We start from the raw sequence: 12124 nt of genomic DNA, 5'->3' as shown, positions 1-12124 counted from the left end.
CCCCCCGCCCCAACACTGCGTGGTCGCGCTGGAGGTGGCCGAAGCCCCCGTGGGGTGGCCCAGCCTGGGGGTCCCCCCGAGCGCCGGGGGGCGACCCCCGCCCGGGATGGGGGGGTGGCGGGGCTGGGCCGTCCCCTTTAAGGCCCCGCGCGCCCCTGGGCGCAGCCGCTCACCTGGGCAGGTGACGGTGCCGGAGGTGACGGTGCCGCGCTGGCGCCATGGCCGCCTCCGCCCTCTTCATCCTGGACCTCAAGGGGAAGGTGAGACCCCCGCCCGCACCCCAACCCCCCCGGGGGACGCGCCACTGTCCCCTCTGCCCTTGAAGGTCACCCAAGGTCAGTGGCGGTGACCCCCGTGACCCCCAGGATTTTGGGGGGGGGGTGCTCCACGTGTGACCCCCAACCCCGCCACGGCCACCCCAAACCCTGCCGGGGGTCACCCGGGGGTCCGGGGTGGGGGACACCCCGCTGTCCCCTCTGCCCGTGAAGGTCACCCAAGGTCAGCGGCGGTGACCCCCGTGACCCCGAGGTGGGGTGGGCGGTTTTGGGGCGGGGGCGTCCCCGTTTTTAACCCCCCCCTCACCCCACAGCCGCTGATCAGCCGCAACTACAAGGGGGACGTGGGTCTGGGGGAGATCGAGCACTTCATGGGGGTCCTGCTGCAGCGGGAGGAGGAGGGCACGCTGACGCCCGTCCTGACCCACGGCCACGTCCACTTCCTGTGGATCAAACACGCCAATTTGTACCGTATCCTTCCGGGGACCCCCCCCGGGACCCTCCCCGGGACCCCCCAGCCCCGGGGAGCCCCCGGGGAGCCACCGGTGTCCCCCTTTTTTTCCTTAACCCCCGCAGTGGTGGCCACCACCAAGAAGAACGGGAACGCCTCCTTGGTCTTCTCCTTCCTCTACAAGGTGGTGGAGGTGAGCTGGGGGGCTCAGCGGGCTCAGACCCCCCAAATTCCGGGCAGAGGGGTGTGACAGAGGTGCTGGGTGTCCCCCCAAGGTGTTCAGTGAATACTTCAAGGAGCTGGAGGAGGAGAGCATCCGCGACAACTTCGTCATCGTCTACGAGCTGCTGGACGAGCTGATGGACTTCGGCTTCCCGCAGACCACGGACAGCAAGATCCTGCAGGAGTGAGCCGGCGTGGGGAGGGCTCTGGGGGGCAGGGGGACCCCCCCCCCAGCCCCCCTGACCCCCCCACCGGGCAGGTACATCACGCAGGAGGGGAACAAGCTGGAGACGGGGAGGTCGCGCGTGCCCACCACGGTGACCAACGCCGTGTCCTGGCGCTCCGAGGGCATCCGCTACAAGAAGAACGAGGTGTTCATCGACGTCATCGAGGCTGTCAACCTGCTGGTGGGGCACGGGGGGCATGGGGGGGATTGGGGGCATGGGGGGCAGGGGGGGGATTGGGGGCATGGGGGGCAGGGGGGGGCACGGGGGGGATTGGGGGCAGAGAGGGTACGGGGAGCACGGGGTGATTGGGGGCACAGGGGGAACAGGGGGGATTGGGGGGCACGGGGGGGATTGGGGGCACAGGGGGGATTGGGGGCAGAGGGGGTACGGGGGGGATTGGGGACACGGGGGGGGATTGGGGGGCACGGGGGGATTGGGGGCAGGGGGCACAGGGGGAACAGGGTGGGATTGGGGGGCACAGGGGGCACAGGGGGAACAGGGTGGGATTGGGGGGCATGGGGGGGATTGGGGGCAGAGGGGGCACAGGGGGCATGGGGGGCACAGGGGGCACTGGTGGGGATTGGGGGGCACGGGGGGGAAAGGGAGTGGGATGGGGGCAAAGGGGATGGGACTGAGGGAGGAAAGGGAGCAGGGTTGGGGTGGGAAAGAGACTAGGATTGGGGTAGGAAGAGGAGCAGGATTGGGGTAGGAAGAGGAGCAGGATTGGGGTAGGAAGAGGAGCGGGATTGGGGTAGGAAGGGGAGCGGGATTGGGGTGGAAAAGGGAGCAGGATTGGGGGGAATGGGAGCGGGATTGGGGGGAATGGGAGTGGGGTTGGGGGGAAAGGGAGTGGGACTGGAGTGGGAAGGGGATGGATATGGGGGGTGAATGTGATGGGAATTGGGGTGGGAAAGGGAGCAGGGTTGGGGTGGGAAAGGGATGGATATTGGGATGGGGATGGGTATTGGGGTGGGAAAGGGGATTGGGGTGGAAAAGGGAGCGGAATTGGGGTGGGATGTGCTGGGGATTGGGGTGGGAAAGGAGATTGGGGTGGGAAAGGGAGCAGGGTTGGGGTGGGAAAGGGATGGATATTGGGATGGGGATGGGTATTGGGGTGGGAAAGGGGATTGGGGTGGGAAAGGGAGCAGGGTTGGGGTGGGATGTGCTGGGGATTGGGATGGGATGTGCTGAGGGTTGGAGTGGGATGTGCTGGGGATTGGGATGGGGATTGGTGTGGGATGTGCAGGGGATTGGGATGGGATGTGCTGGGAATTGGGCTGGGATGTGCAGGGGACTGGGCTGGGATGTTCTGGCCACGAGGACGGCGGTGCTGCCGGCCCAGTGGCGAGGGCAGGGGCGAGCAGGGCCCGGTACTGGGGTTTGGGGCCGTGCTGTGCCCGTGAGCAGGGCCCGGTACCGGGGTTTGGGGCCGTGCCAGCTCCCTGCCGGGGTTTGGGGCCGTGCCAGCCCCCAGCCAGGCCATGCTCTGCCCCACAGGTGAGCGCCAGCGGCAGCGTGGTGCTCAGCGAGGTGGTGGGCACCATCAAGCTGAAGGTTTTCCTCTCGGGGATGCCGGAGCTGCGCCTGGGCCTCAACGACCGCGTCCTCTTCGAGCTGACGGGCCGTGAGTGCCGGCCGGGGGGGCTCGGCCCCGCGCCCCCGGCCCTCCCGAGCCCCCCCGCTCCCTTCCAGGCGGCAAGAACAAGTCGGTGGAGCTGGAAGACGTGAAGTTCCACCAGTGCGTCCGTCTGTCCCGCTTCGACAACGACCGCACCATCTCCTTCATCCCCCCCGACGGCGACTTCGAGCTCATGTCCTACCGCCTGCACACCCAGGTGGGGGCACCTGTGGGGCTGGGACCCCCGCCTGGGGGCTGGGACCCCTGCCTGGGGGCTGCAAACCCGCTCTGGGGGGCTGGGACCCCCATCTGGGGGCTGAAAACCTGCTCTGGGGGGCTGGGACCCCCGGCTGGGGGCTGCAAACCTTCTCTGGGGGGGCTGGGACCCCTGGCTGGGGGCTGGGACCCGCTCTGGGGGGGCTGGGACCCCCATCTGGGGGCTGGGACCCGCTCTGGGGGGGCTGGGACCCCCATCTGGGGGCTGAAAACCTGCTCTGGGGGGGCTGGGACCCCCGGCTGGGGGCTCTGACCCCCGGCTGGGGGCTGCAAACTCACTCTGGGGGCTGCAAACCTACTCTGGGGGGACTCTGACCCCCATCTGGGGCCTGCAAGCCCGCTCTGGGGGGGCTGGGACCCCCGGCTGGGGGCTGCAAACCCACTCTGGGGGCTGCAAACCCACTCGGGGGGGGCTGGGACCCCCATCTAGGGGCTGCAAACCCATTCTGAGGGCTGCAAACCTCATCTGGGGGGCTGCAAACCCACTCTGGGGGCTGCAAACCCGCTCTGGGGGGCTGGGACCCCCATATAGGGGCTGCAAACCCCATCTGGGGGGGCTGGGACCCCCATCTAGGGGCTGCAAACCCACCCTGGGGGTTCAGGGCCACGCTCTGAGCGCCTGGGACCCTCCTCCATGGGGTTGTGACCCCTCTCCGTGCACCCAGCCCCTCTGTCCGTGTGGCCAGGACCCCTCCCGGGCGATGGGGACCCCCAGTGGCCCCCCGGGGTGACCCCCCTGCCCCTCCCCAGGTGAAGCCGCTCATCTGGATCGAGTCCATCATCGAGAAGTTCTCCCACAGCCGGGTGGAGATCATGGTCAAGGTGAGCCCGGGGGTCTCCCCGCCCCTGGGGGACCCCGGCCAGCCCCTGGCACCCCCCCCCTGTGTCCCTGCAGGCCAAGGGCCAGTTCAAGAAGCAGTCGGTGGCCAACGGCGTGGAGATCTCGGTGCCCGTGCCCAGCGACGCTGACTCGCCCAAGTTCAAGACCACGGCGGGCACGGCCCGGTACCTGCCCGAGAGGAACGTGGTCATCTGGAGCATCAAGGCCTTCCCCGTGAGCTGCCCGGCCCGGGGTGTCCTGTGTGCCATCCTGGGTGTCCCCTGTGCCCCATCCTGGGGTCCCCTGTCCCATATCCTGGGGTCCCCTGTGCTCCATCCTGGGGTCTCCCCTGTCCCACATCCCGGGGTGTCACCCCTGTCCCCCCATCCTGGGGTGTCCTGGGCCCCATCCTGGGTGTCCCCCCTGTCCCCCATCCTGGGTGTCCCCCATGTCCCCCAACTCCTGTCCCAGGTGTCACCCCTGTCCCCCAGCTCCTGGGGTCTCCCCTGTCCCTCATCCCTTGGTCTGGGGTGCCCTGTGCCCCATCCTGGGGTGTCTCCTGTGCCCCAACTCCTGGGGTGTCCCCTGTCCCCCCATCCTGGGGTCTCCCCTGTCCCACATCCCTTGGTCTGGGGTGTCCCCCCTGTCCCACATCCTGGGGTCTCTCCTGTCCCACATCCTGGGGTTTCCCCTGTCCCCCATCCTGGGGTGTCCCCCATGTCCCCCAACTCCTGTCTTGGGTGTCCTCCCTGTCCCCAAACTCCTGGGGTGTCCCCCCAGTCCCCCAACTCCTGTCCCAGGTGTCCTCCCTGTCCCCCAACTCCTGGGGTGTCCCCCATGTCCTCCAACTCCTGGCCTTGGGTCCCCCCTGTCCCCCATCCCCTAGCCTGGGGTGTCCCCTGTCCCCAAACTCCTGTCCTGGGGTCCCCCCTATCCCCCCATCCTGGGTGTCCCCCCAGTCCCCCAACTCCTGTCCCAGGTGTCCTCCCTGTCCCCCATCCCCTGTCCTGGGGTGTCCCCCACATCCCCCAACTCCTGTCTTGGGTGTCCCCCCTGTCCCCCAGCCCCTGTCCCAGGTGTCCCCCTCTCTCTGCCCCCATCTCGGGCTGTCCGCCCATCCTGGGGTGTCCCCCCTGTCCCCCACCCCTGTCCCCCCATCCCAGGTACCCCCCAGTCCCTGTCCCAAGTGTCCCCCCTGTCCCCCCTGTCCCAGGTGTCCCCCCTGTCCCCCACCCCCATCCCTGCCCTCCCCCTCCCCCCGCCCTCCCCCTCCCCCCGCCCCGTCCCCCCGCGTGTCCCCCCGGGTCTGGGGGTGCTCTCGGGGGTCCCCACGCGCTCTGGGGGTCGCAGGGGGGGAAGGAGCACCTGCTGCGGGCTCACTTCGGGCTGCCCAGCGTGGAGAAGGAGGAGGAGGAGGGGCGGCCGCCCATCGGCGTGCGCTTCGAGATCCCCTACTTCACCGTCTCGGGCATCCAGGTACTGGGGAGGGGTCCCAGGGGGCTGGGGAGGGGCTGGGGAGGGGCTGGGGGGGCTTCGAGATCCCCTACTTCACCGTCTCGGGCATCCAGGTACTGGGGAGGGGGCTGGGGGGCTGGGGAGGGGCTGGGGAGGGGCTGGGGGGGCTTCGAGATCCCCTACTTCACCGTCTCGGGCATCCAGGTACTGGGGAGGGGGCTGGGGGGCTGGGGAGGGGGCTGGGGGGGCTTCGAGATCCCCTACTTCACTGTCTCGGGCATCCAGGTACCTGGGGAGGGGTCCCAGGGGGCTGGGGAGGGGGCTTCGAGATCCCCTACTTCACCATCTCGGGCATCCAGGTACTGGGGAGGGGTCCCAGGGGGCTGGGGAGGGGGCTGGGGGGCTCGGGAGGGGCTGCAGAGGGGCCTGGGGGGGCTCGGGAGGGGCCGGGGGGGCTCGGGAGGGGTCCCGGGGGGCTGCAGAGGGTCCCGGGGGGGCTCAGGAGGGGTCTCGAGGGGCTGCAGAGGGTCCGGGGGGGCTGCAGAGGGTCCTGGGGGGGCTGGGGAGGGGTCCCGGGGGGCTCGGGAGGGGTCCCGGGGGGCTCGGGGCACAGGAACAGGGAGGGGAGTGGGGTCTCTGCAGGGTTTGGGGTCTCTGGGAGGGGGCCCCGGAGGTTTGGGGGCGGGGCAGGCAGAGTCCGGGGGTCTGGGGTCTCCGGGAGGGGACCCTGGGGTCTCCGGGAGGGGATCCTGGGGTCTCCGGGAGGGGATCCTGGGGGCTCCGGGGGGTTTTGGGGTGGGGGTGACCCCCGGGTGCCCCCCCAGGTGCGGTACATGAAGATCATCGAGAAGAGCGGGTACCAGGCGCTGCCCTGGGTGCGCTACATCACCCAGAGCGGCGGTGAGTGGGGACCCCCGGGACCCCCGCCCGGGCCCCAGAGCCCCCCGAGACCCCCCGAGACCCCCAGATCCCCCTGAGACCCCCAAATCCCCCCAAGACCCCCAGCCCGGGCCCCCAGCTCACCTCCTCTCTCTCTCTGCCTTGCAGATTACCAGGTCCGCACCAGCTGAGGGGGGTCTCTCCCCATGGGACCCCCGACCCCCATGGGACCCCCGACCCCATGGGACCCCCGACCCCCATAGACCCCCCCCCCATCTCCAGTTCCCCCCCCACGCCTCCCACTCTCCTCTGCCCCAATAAAGATGGAGCTGAGACCCCGTCCCGCGGTTATGGGGGATGCTGGGGGGTCTCGAGTGGAACCAGAGCGGGGGGACCCCGGCCCCGCTTTGGGGGTCCCGGCCGAGAGCGGGAATGTGGGGTGGGGGGCGCGGTGGCCCCACCCGCTGCTTTGGGCGCCGTTGCCGTTTGAAGAGCGGTAAGGGGCGGGGCTGTCCGCCGGCGGGAGGGGCGGGGCGTTCCCGGCACGCGGCGGCGGATCCGGAAGTGCCGGCGGTCACGTGGGCGGCCATGGCGGAGCCCGAGCTCCGCGTGAACGCGGCGTTCGCGGAGCGCTACGGGCGGTACCGGCGGCGGGAGGAGCTGCAGCGCCGTGAGACCCGGGAACGGGGCTGGGAACGGGGAGGGACCGGGGGGAACCGGGCGGTACCGGCGGCGGGAGGAGCTGCAGCGCCGTGAGACCCGGGAACGGGACCGGGAGGGACTGGGAACGGGGGGAACCGGGCGGTACCGGCGGCGGGAGGAGCTGCAGCGCCGTGAGACCCGGGAGCGGGGCTGGGAACGGGGCTGGGAGCGGGGGGAACCGGGCGGTACCAGCGGCGGGAGGAGCTGCAGCGCCGTGAGACCCGGGAGCGGGAACCGGGAGGGACTGGGGGGAACCGGGCGGTACCGGCGGCGGGAGGAGCTGCAGCGCCGTGAGACCCGGGAGCGGGAACCGGGAACCGGGAGGGACCGGGAACGGGGCTGGGAGCGGGGCTGGGAACGGGAACGGGGCTGGGAGCGGGGGGAACCGGGAGGGAGCGGCGGTGGGAGGAGCTGCAGCGCCGTGAGACCCGGGAACGGGAACCGGGAACCGGGAGGGACCGGGAACGGGACTGGGAATGGAGGGAACCGGGAACGGGACTGGGACCGGGAACGGGGCCCGCGATCGGGGGGAAGCGGTGCCCCCGGCGCCGGTGCTGAGCGGTTCCCGTGCCCCCCGGTGCTGACCGTTCCCGGTTCCCCCGTTCCCGGTTCCCCCGTTCCCGGTTCTCCCGGTGCTGACCGTTCCCGGTTCCCCCGTTCCCGGCTCCCCCCGCCAGTGCGGGACCGTTACGGCGACGCCACCGACAGCAGCGACAGCTCCAGCTCCGAGTCCAGCGGGGACGATGTGGTGAGCGGGGGCTCCCGCCGCCCCGGGCGCCCCTCCCCCCTCCCGGTACCCCCCCCGGTGCCCCCCCGGTGACCCCCGGTGCCCCGGCAGGCCCTGGACCCCCGGCAGGAGCGGGAGTTCTACCGGACGCTGGCGCTGCTCAAGACGCGCGACCCCCGCATCTACCGGCAGGACACGGCCTTCTACAGCCCCGGTACCGGGGGGAAACGGCGGGCGGGGGTCCCGGGGGGGCACCGGAACCCCCGGACTGACCCCGAGCCCCCCAGAGTCCCCGGAGGAGGAGGAGGAGGAGGAGGAGGAGCGGGAGGAAGGGCGCGCGGCCCCCGCGATGTTCCTGAGGGACTACGAGAGAAAAGTGGTGCTGGAGAAAGGGGGGTGAGAACGGGGAATTGGGGAGGGGGCGCGGGGGGGGGCTGGGGGGGATTGGGGATGGGATTGGGGTGAGCGGGGAATTGGGGAGGGGGCGCGGGGGGAGCGGGGAATTGGGGAGGGGGATTGGGGGGGATTGGGGTGAGCGAACGGGGGGAAATTGGGGAGGGGGCTCGGAGGGATGGGGGGGATTGGAGATTGGGAGGGAATTGGGGAGGGGGAGCAGGGAGGGGGCTGGGGGGGATTGGGGTGAGCGGGGGGGGAATTAGGGAGGGGGCGATTGGGGAGGGGCTGGGGGGATTGGGGTGAGTGGGGGGAAATTGGGGAGGGGGTGCAGGGGGGGATTGGGGAAGTGGGGAGGGGGATTGGGGGGGATTGGGGTGAGCAGGGGGGATTGGGGAGGGGGCGATTGGGGAATTGGGGATGGGATTGGGGTGAGCGAGGGGGGAATTGGGGAGGGGGCGCGGGGGGATTGGGGAGGATTGGGGGGAATTGGGGTGGGGGCTTCGGGTGAGCGGGGTGAGCGGGGAATTGGGGAGGGGGCGATTGGGGTGAGTGAGGGGGGGAAATTGGGGAGGGGGCTTCGGGGGGGCTCGGGGGATTGGGGTGAGCGGGGGGGGATTGGGGAGGGGGATTGGGGTGAGCGATGGGGGAATTTGGGGAGGGGGCTTTGTGGCTCCTGAGCCCCCCTGGCTGCCCTGCCCTTCCTCCCCCACAGCAAATACGTGGACGAGGAGGATGAGGAGGACGAGGAGGCGGCGGCCAAGCGGAGGAAGGTGGGGAGGGACCCCCCAAAAATCCCCGGGACCCCTCCCCAAATCCCCAGGACCCCCCTCAAAATCCCTTTTTCCCCCCATATCCCCATTTTCCCCAATCCCCATTTTCCCGAATTTCCCGTTTCTCTCCCCTTTTTTTCCAAATTCCCATTTTTTCCCCTATTTTTCCCAATTTCCCATTTTCCCCCCCAAATTCCCGTTATTCCCATTTTCCCCCATTTCCCATTTTTCCCCCATTTTCCCCCAATCCCCATTTCCCCCATTTCTCTCAATTTCCTGTTTTTTCCCCTTATTTTTCCCAATTCCCATTTTCCCCATTTTTCCTCAATTCCCATTTTTCTCAATTTTCCCAATTTCCCATTTTTCCCCCCATTTTCCCCAATTCCATTTTTCCCAAATTCCCGTTTTTCCCCCATTTTCCCATTTTTCCCATTTTCCCATTTTTCCCAATTTCCCATTTTTCCCCCCATTTTTCCCAAATTCCCATTTTTCCCAATATCCCGTTTTTTCCCCCCATTTTCCCAATTTCCCGCGTTTTCCCCCCTATTTCCCCAGGCGAGGCCTCCCCCAGCTACGCCGAGGAGCAGCGGGCGCTGAAGGAGAGGTGAGGGGGGTCCGGGGGGTCCCGGGGGATTTGGGGGGGGTCCCCCCGGCCCCGGGGCTGACCCCGGCCCCTCCCCCACAGCTTCCGAGCCTTCATCGCCGACAGCGAGGAGGAGGAGGAGGGAGGGGGGGGAGGGGCCCTGCTGCGGCCCCGGGCCCGCAACCCCCAGGAGAAGGTGAGGGGGGGTGGGTGGGGGTCCTGGGGGGGTTTGGGGGGTTTGGGGGTCCCAGGGGAGATTTGGGGGGTTTGGGAGGTCCCGGGGGAGGTTTGGGGGGAATTGGGGGTTTTGGGGGGTCCTGGGTGGGTTTGGGGGTCCTGGGGGAGGTTTGGGGGGGACTGGGGGGATTGGGTGTCCCAGGGAAGATTTGGGGGGGTTTTGGGAGGTCCCAGGGGGGTTTGGGGGGGATTGGGGGGTCTGGGGGAGGTTTGGGGAGGGATTGGGGGTCCTGGGGGGGTTTGGGGGGTCCCAGGGGGGGTCTAGGGGAGGTTTTGGGGGGTTCCTCAGGGATTTGGGGGGTCCTGGGGGGTTTGGGGGTGAATTGGGGGTCGTGGGGGGGTCCTGGGGGAGGTTTGGGGGGGCCCAGGGGGGTTTGGGGGGACATTGGGGGTCCCAGGGGGGTCCCGGGGGTCTTTGGGGGTGCTGGGGGGTCTAGGGGAGGTTTGGGGGGGATTTGGGGGGTCCTGGGGGAGGCTTGGGGTTTCTCACTCCCCCTGCCCAGGCTGAGGAAGAGGAAGCAGTACCTGGGGAGGGTCTGGGAGGGTTTGGGGGGGGTCTCAGGGTGGTTTTGGGGGTCTCTCACCCCACTTCCCCAGGCTGAGGAAGAGCAGCAGTACCTGGGGGGGTCTGGGGAGGATCTGGGGGGTCCCGGGGGGGGTCTCAGGGTGGTTTTGGGGGGTCTCTCCTCCTCCCCAGGCTGAGGAAGAGGAGCAGTACCTGGGGGTCCCGGGGGGGTCTCAAGGGGGTTTTGGGGGGTCTCTCACCCCACTTTCCCAGGCTGAGGAAGAGGAGCAGTACCTGCGCTGGCTGCGGGGCCAGGCTGAGCCCCCCCCGGAGCCCCTGCAGGACCTGGTGAGGGGCTGGGGAGGGGGCTGGGGGCGCTGGGGAGGGGGCTGGGGGCGCTGGGGAGGGGGCTGGGGGTGCTGGGGAGGGGGCTGGGGGGCTCTGGGGATGGGTCTGAGGGGTCCTGGGGGTGTGGGGATGGGTCTGGGGGCGCTGGGATGTGGGGAGGGCTCCAGGGGGGTCCTGTGGATGTGGGGAGGGGTCTGGGGGCGCTGGGGATGTGGGGAGGGGTCTGGGGGGCTCCGGGGGGGTCCTGTGGATGTGGGGAGGGGTCTGGGGGCTCCAGGGGGGTCCTGACCCCCGTGCCCCCTCCCCAGGAGCCCCTGCAGAGGTTCTGGTCGGACCCGGGGCTGGAGCCGGGCGAGCGCTTCCTGCGGGATTACCTGCTGGGGGGCGGCTTCCGGGAGCACAGCGAGGAGGAGGAGGGGCGAGGAAGGGTGAGTGGGACCCCCACAGACCCCCACAGACACCCCCAGACCCCCTCAGAGCCCCCCCAGACCCCTCAGAGCCCCCTGCGGGATTACCTGCTGGGCGGCGGCTTCCGGGAGCACAGCGAGGAGGAGGAGGGCGAGGAAGGGTGAGTGGGACCCCCACAAACACCCCCAGACCCCCCAGAGCCCCCCCAGACCCCCCAAACCCCCCAGACCCCTCAGAGCCCCCTGCGGGATTACCTGCTGGGGGGCGGCTTCCGGGAGCAGGAGGAGGAGGAGGAGGAGGGGGAGGAAGGGTGAGTGGGACCCCACAGACCCCCACAGACACCCCCAGACCCCCCAGAGCCCCCCAAACCCCCCAGACCATCCCCAGCCCTCCCTGGACATCTCAGGGATGAGGAATGTGGAATGGGGACCCCCCCAGTCCCCCCGTGACCCCCCAAGACCCCCTGTGACCCCTCTTAGAGCCCCCCCCCAAACCCCCCTAGACCCCCTGGAGCCCCCCCCAGACCCTCTTAGAGCCCCCTTAGACCCTTTGGAACCCCCCCAGACCCCTCAGAGCCCCTCCAGAGCCCCCCCAGATCCCCCCAGCCCATCCCCAGCCCTCCCTGGGCACCCCTGGGACGAGGGGGAGCTGTTCCTGCAGCGGCTGCAGGACTCAAAGTGGGGACCCCCTGAACCCCCCCATGACCCTCTGTGACCCCCCATGAGCCCCGTGACCCCTCCATGACCCCTGTGACCCCCTGACCCCCCCAGGACCCCCCAGCCTCCCCAGGACTCCTCGGACGAGGGGGAGCTGTTCCTGCAGCGCCAGCAGGAGTGGGGATCCCCTGAACCCCCCTGAACCCCCCGAACCCCCCTGATCCCCTGTGACCCCCCTGACCCCTGTGACCCCCCTGACCCCTGTGACCCCCCCTGACCCCATGACCCCCCCAGGACCCCCCAGCCCCCCCAGGACTCCTCGGACGAGGGGGAGCTGTTCCTGCAGCGCCAGCAGGAGTGGGGATCCCCCAATCCCCCTGGACCCCCCGATCCCTGTGACCCCCCCTGACCCCTGTGACCCCCCCTGACCCTGTGACCCCCCAGGGCCCCCCAGCCCCCCAGGACTCCTCGGACGAGGGGGAGCTGTTCCTGCAGCGCCAGCAGGAGTCAGAGTGGGGATCCCCTGAACCCCCCGAACCCCCCTGAACCCCCCCAGCCCCCCCTGACCC

At 69.9% G+C, this 12124-nt stretch overlaps 2 protein-coding genes across 2 annotated transcripts; both read left to right on the top strand.

Moving 5' to 3' along the window:
* Positions 1-189: 189 nt before the first annotated feature.
* AP1M2 (adaptor related protein complex 1 subunit mu 2) lies at positions 190-6532 on the top strand. The gene is made up of 12 exons (XM_084223895.1): positions 190-260; positions 590-746; positions 852-919; positions 1002-1132; positions 1208-1355; positions 2673-2799; positions 2868-3010; positions 3820-3891; positions 3965-4123; positions 5240-5365; positions 6169-6244; positions 6392-6532. The coding sequence occupies exons 1-12, from the start codon at positions 219-221 to the stop codon at positions 6412-6414; spliced, it is 1272 nt and encodes a 423-aa protein (XP_084080021.1). The 5' UTR covers positions 190-218; the 3' UTR covers positions 6415-6532.
* Positions 6533-6801: 269 nt separating this feature from the next.
* KRI1 (KRI1 homolog) lies at positions 6802-11063 on the top strand (the record flags this gene model as incomplete). Its single annotated transcript, XM_084223843.1, has 10 exons — positions 6802-6893; positions 7603-7673; positions 7764-7866; positions 7940-8048; positions 8761-8818; positions 9379-9422; positions 9504-9597; positions 10417-10491; positions 10800-10919; positions 10989-11063. Exons 1-10 carry the CDS (start codon positions 6812-6814, stop codon positions 11061-11063), a joined length of 831 nt encoding a protein of 276 aa, XP_084079969.1. The 5' UTR covers positions 6802-6811.
* Between the last annotated feature and the right edge of the window lie 1061 nt (positions 11064-12124).

Source organism: Fringilla coelebs (genome assembly GCF_963513975.1).
Source record: "Fringilla coelebs genome assembly, chromosome: 32".
Taxonomy (NCBI): Eukaryota; Metazoa; Chordata; class Aves; order Passeriformes; family Fringillidae; genus Fringilla; species Fringilla coelebs.
This window is presented reverse-complemented; position numbering and strand designations above follow the sequence as displayed.

Excerpts from the sequence above, each read along its gene's own strand:
- AP1M2 (XM_084223895.1), top strand. The coding sequence starts at position 219 with ATGGCCGCCTCCGCCCTCTTCATCCTGGACCTCAAGGGGAAG. Across the intron at positions 4,124-5,239 it reads GGAGCATCAAGGCCTTCCCC|GGGGGGAAGGAGCACCTGCT; the intron begins GTGAGCTGCCCG and ends TGGGGGTCGCAG. Across the intron at positions 5,366-6,168 it reads TCACCGTCTCGGGCATCCAG|GTGCGGTACATGAAGATCAT; the intron begins GTACTGGGGAGG and ends GTGCCCCCCCAG.